The sequence below is a fragment of the Octopus sinensis genome, unplaced genomic scaffold (genome assembly GCF_006345805.1).
Source record: "Octopus sinensis unplaced genomic scaffold, ASM634580v1 Contig12302, whole genome shotgun sequence".
Classification (NCBI taxonomy): Eukaryota; Metazoa; Mollusca; class Cephalopoda; order Octopoda; family Octopodidae; genus Octopus; species Octopus sinensis.
The window spans coordinates 104877-110876 of record NW_021832590.1 but is presented as its reverse complement, the minus strand read 5'-3'; the positions used below and the strand labels follow the sequence as shown (position 1 = coordinate 110876).

Here is a 6000-nt window from a genome sequence, read left to right as displayed (position 1 = left end):
ATCTTGTAGTGGACAACTTAATTGCCTTATGAAAAAACTTGTTTTGAAAAATAATAGTCGATGGCAACTATTTGCTAAAATAGGACTACCTCTAGAACCTATTGTTAATATTTGGAAAAACCATAAATTTCCCGTCACTATGAAAATTTAAAAAAAATATAGAACGTTCTTCCATGATTCGACAATTAAATTATAACTACCAAAAACTACTGACATTGTACAACATATCATTATTGAATTTAAAACCAAATATAATCAATCAAGTTAAGAATTATTAAGGAAAGGCCGAACAGGTCTGGACATGGCATAGGCATCTTCCCCGTCTGCGTAGTATTTGGGCTCCACATTGGTCACACTAAAACCAAGACTGTTGTTATAAAGATTGTAGGCCGGACGATTGGATATGCGGACATGCAATGTCACCTTCTCTGCTCCAAAACACTCGTCCATTGCCTGGCAGGCCAATTCCATCAGTTTCCTGGCAATTCCGTACTTTCGGTATGTCCGCTTTACAGCCTGGGAATGTTTAAATGCACTACCAGGGAGGTGATATGTCCGTGGGGTGCCTGGACAGCCTCCTCTTCCATTTTGGCCAAGACATATCCCACGATTTGATTCCCTGATTCAGCAACGTAGGAAATTTGTGGCCATGAAAGAAGATGGTAGGAGTAGTATTTTAGTTGGTAGTTCTCGGGGAGGCACAAAAGATTACAATGCTGCATTTTTATTAAATCTTCCACCTTTTTTCTATGTGTTTATGACAAGGTTCAAACCTTAGCTCGCCGGATTGCAATCATAACAAAAATAAACCTGCAACGTTTATTTAATTTATTTATATTTTTATCCTTTTAATTTTTTATAACCAAAATACTCCTCGGTCTAACCTCAGAATGTGTCCAAAAAGTCTCCAACAAGAGCTAATAATCTCGCAACTTATTGGCGTACAGTCACACTTATTGTACAGTCTACTCTGCGAGATCCTGGATGGCCAGGACATTCCCGTTATGTTTTTTAAATGATTCATGTAAAACGAGTCGAGCCTCCCAATTCCTCATTTGTTGTTCTCCATGTCCCAGAGTTGTATAAGAGGATTGGTTTGATAAATGTGTCGTATAGCATTATTATTTGTTTTTTGTTATTCCCTTTCCGTTTTAGCAATAGGTTTTTCAGCCTGTTTAATGCCGCGTTTGCCAATTTTTTTCCTCATATGATATCCTCACTGTCTCCTTAGTGTTTCTCTATTATCTTCGACTGGGTTATTTATTCGTCTTATTTCTGTCCATTCTCTTTTTTCCCTGTTCATGTTGAAAAATTATTACCAAATATATCTGGTGTATTTTTTGGTTGTATCTAACCCAGGTAGTTCTACGGCCATTTTGTAGTTGACATATTAACCTATGTTACTTGGAAGTTGAGTGGACTCGTCAAATCGCGAATAATCGGGTCAGGAACTTCGCTGGACTCCTCTCGATTGCAAGTTATGTTGTCCGAATATTTCAAAGTTTCTCCCTTCAACATCTCCATCATCGAGGAACACGGGGACTCGAGCGGTAGGCATGTTTGTTTATTCAAGTTCCCTTGTGGAGTACACCTCGATCAGTGAGGTTCTTCTCAATTACCTGGAAATGACTCAGGATGATAGAAACAAAATTTACAGTTTTCACGGCGACGTTATTAACAGCTATGGGAAAAACATGACAACACTGCTTACGAAATAATAAAACGGAAAGGGTACTGGGCTATTGGAGTGTGCGTTGCTGCTATCAATAGTGTCTGACTTAAACATTGTCATTCCTGTGTCTATCCACTTTAACGTAAAAGCTGTTTTTATTTGGTTACGGTATACCCAGAAATAAACTCGGGGTCTTTCTGAGTGGGAAATCATGCCGATTTTAGAACACATAAGCCAATTGTGTCTAGTTTGAAATCTCATTGTTGATCAGAAGGGGGGCCAACAAAAGTGTGGTGACCCTCCTACGGGAGAGAAAGTGACTGTCCCTGAGATGATCCCCGACTTTATTGTTCCTGATTTGACTGGTTTTCAGGGTTTTTTATTTTTGACTTTTTTTAGCTCAAACCTTATGTTTCGTATAAAACCCCCAAAATTGAAGTTGCAGCTAACACAGCAAAGGATTTGTTTGATCGTTGTTATCTTCCATTTTTAAAGACTAAAAAATAATATTTTTAATTACTAAAATTACATTTCTTGTGATTTATATATTTAATTAAAATAAAATACCGCTTTAGATTCGTTATGAATTCTACGTTGTTGGATTTTGAGATATCTGCGAAAAAGGACGATTTAATAAGCAATTCACGTCCCTCACTATTCTCTGTTGATAGCATTATTCAATGCAAAAGTCTTCCTCTTCTACTCCACTGTAAATTACAAATTCTTTTAATCTATTCAGCAACTGCAAAATCGTTTTCTCTCGACGGCTACATAAGCACAATTACGTAAGAAAAATATTCTGTGTATTTTAGACAATCAAAACAACTGAAGGATAGCTTCATCATAGAAGTCTTCAAATTATTTAAAGAATGTTCCTTAATTTGTTTAAAACTAAAGAAAGTCGAATCTTTTTAGTGTCATTGTCCGAACATTTTGATCAAAGAGGATCAAAGGACCAGTCTGACAAAAATCTGTCAGTTTATCTCAAAATGTACTGCTTTTTAATGGCAAATTTTGTCGAAATGTTTTTTTCCGACTCCAAGGCCACGGTGCAAATAACAGCAAAACAAGTGACAAATAAAAATGTAAATTCCAGACCGGTAAATCCAAAAATATGTTCCAAAAAAGCAACATTTCCGTTTTTTGGGATGAAAACTGCGATCACATTGTCAATTTCTTCTGGAAACTTTTAAATTGTGACATTTCTAAGTTATGGGTCCCTCCAATAGCGGACACTGCTTTAATCAAGTTTGGTCTGTCGAAACTGAATTTAGTTTGATTATTATTATTATTATTATTAGCACTGTCATAGGAACATAATGTAATTTAAACTAATTAAGTTCCCACATGTGCCACATATGAGACTATCTTTTCGGTCATAATTTTCCATGATGTGCGGTTGTATGCTATACTCCTGAGAGTATCTAGGTCGTCTCCATTTTTCAGTTGTCTTTTAACGCGTTGTAGTTCTTTTGAGATTACAATAGGTAATGTATTTCGTGGGCGTCCTCGGGACGCAGATCTTTCGTCCTTTGCGTAATATGATTCCATTGCCCAGTTAGCATAAACATCCTGGTCGAGTCTTAGAATGTGGCCCAATAGGCGCCAACGTGCTTCGGTAATGTCCACACTGACGGGTCTGCTGTTGCAGATATTGTATAGGGTGGAGTTCTTGATTTTCTTTGGCCAGTTGATGCCAATAAGAATTCTTAACTGTCTTCTATGGAATGCATCAAGAGATTTTGATTCAGACTCAGATATTCCCCATGTTCCTCCGTTGTACAAAAGTATGGGTTTAATAAAAGCATTGTATAATTTGGCACGTAAGGCCGTTCCAACCTCGCGGTTTCGTAGCCAAGTTGTCCGCAGTTTGTTAAGTGCAACAGTCGATAGCATCTTTCTCCTCATAATGTCTTCACTATCTCCTTTGACCAACACGGATCGAATAATCAGCATTATAAATGTCTACGCCCCACAAAGTGGAAGACTGAAGAAGAACGTGGATGAACTAGACTCTTTCTATCACATGCTATCAAAGACCTACACGAGTATAAAAACATCCTTCCTTATACTAATTGCCGGTGATTGGAATGCTAAGGCAGGCAAAGGCCGTGGTGAAGAAGTGTTCATGGGCAGACATGGACGGGGGATAAGAAATGCACCAGGTGAAATGCTTGTGAACTTCTGCAGCATATTCAAGCTACTGCTATGCAATACGGTCTTTCCTCATGCGGCACGTCATAAAACCACGTGGACCGGGACTAGAAGAAACAAAAATGGGGAGTACGTCAACATCTATAATCAAATCGATTATATCATCTGTAGACAAGAAGAAAAACATCGATTGCTGGATGCCAGGTCATATGGCGGGGCACTTACACTGAGCGATCACAAAGTCATTGTGGCACGATTGAGACTGAAAAGAATTTTTGGATCGCCTCTTTCAAAAGAAAATGAATCAAACCGAATTAGATACTCAGTGGAAAAACTGATTACATCAGATGTTACCAAGGAAAAATACTCCCAGGCAATCATCGAAAACCTAAAAGTAACAGAAACGGTAAAAGACCCAAACAAAAGCTGGGATATATTAGAAAAACTTATTCACAAAGCCGCAACGGAAACCATTGGAACGACTGCATTCAGAAACCACTCAAACCCATTGAATCCAAATGTTGCCGAAATGGCAACAAAACAAAAAGCCATCCAACTGAAAATTGAAAACACCAACGACAAGGAGGCAAAGGAAAAACTCAAAAGAGAACGTAGGAAAATATCGAGAACAATCAAGAAGGAAAATCTTAAATACGTGAAAGCTTTATTAAACTCTCGAATATCAGAAGTTGAAGACTTAAAGGATGGTGCGCAAATGTACGCAGCCATCAGACTACTACGCCGACGACAACAGAAAACAAAACTGGTTGTGCACGATGAACATGGGAAAACAATTGGAAACCCAATCGAAATGGTAAATACAATCGCCGACCACTTCGAAATACTATTCAATGGCAGGGCCGATGCTCTCGATGAGGGTGAAGAACGTTATCTAAACAACAAAATAACACACCTTGAAGTTTTGAAGGCTATAAAAAAATTAAAAAACAACCGTGCGGCGGGTCCAGACAACATCAACGGTGAATTGATAAAGTACTCCCCAATGGAGATCTCAACTATAATCACAAATCTCCTGAACGAGATGTTCCATGGAAATACCATACCGCCTATTGGGAAAGGAACGCTAATTCCTCTCCAAAAACCCAACAAGCCGCAAGGTCCTCTTAACAACATTCGCCCAATCATACTCTTGAACACAATAAGGAAAATCTTCTCGCTCGTAACACTGGAACGTATTAAGGACCCTGTTAATGAATATCTGTCGGCTAGCCAAAGTGGATTCAGGCCTGGGCGATCAACTGCAGATGTAGTATGGGGACATAGATGGATCTGTGCCATATCTCAGAAATTTAAAATGGCGACCACAATATTGGGCATTGATATGAGCAGGGCATTTGATACAATCCGCAGAGACAAGCTAATGGAGATCCTCAAAACTATTCTTGACAATGACTCGATCAGAATGGTTCGAGCACTACTTATAGACACCGAGTTAACGGTGAAGATCGGACCCGTACAATCAAGATCTTTCAAAACAAGCATTGGAACGCCCCAAGGTGATTCAATATCACCTGTACTATTCATTGTCTATCTTGAAGCGGCACTAAGAGATCTGAGAAAACTAGTGAAGTCTACTTCAATAACTGAAGTGATATATGCCGACGATGTAGACTTTTTGTCTCATGATAAGTCGACTCTCGAAGAACTGCTGAACATTGCTCCTCAGGCACTGGAAAAATGGTTCTTAAAAGTGAACATAGAAAAAACCGAATATGTAACAATCAACCGGGAGGCAAATAGAACAGACGAAAAATGGCGAAACTCGAAAAAAGTTGGAACTCTTTTAGTTTGATTGGAAATTGTTTATTCCAAATATTTGTGTCTACAAATAATGAAATGTCATCAATACGTGAAATTAGAGACCGCGTTGTCGACTCGATTGGAATTTTGTCAGATTCCCACAACTATCTTGGTTGTCTTATCGGAGAATCTGTCGAATATGTTGTCCAAAAGGAAGATTGGAATTCTTCCCATCAACATTCTAGGGTTGTTCAGTTTAGTCTCACTTCAGGGAGATTGGAAGACTTAATTTGGTTGATCCTTTACAGGAATCGGCCCGGACTCGCAATGTGAGTATTTTTCTGACCGTTTTGGGAGAGAAATCCCCGATCAGATGGCAACTAATCTGCATTTGTTGGATTCCTACCTCAGTT

At 38.7% G+C, this 6000-nt stretch overlaps 1 protein-coding gene across 1 annotated transcript; it reads right to left on the bottom strand.

The window, feature by feature from the left end:
* Nucleotides 1-3007: 3007 nt before the first annotated feature.
* On the bottom strand, nt 3008-3568 carry LOC115229274. The gene has a single exon (XM_029799654.1). The coding sequence runs from the start codon at nt 3566-3568 to the stop codon at nt 3008-3010; it is 561 nt and encodes a 186-aa protein (XP_029655514.1).
* Nucleotides 3569-6000: the final 2432 nt, after the last annotated feature.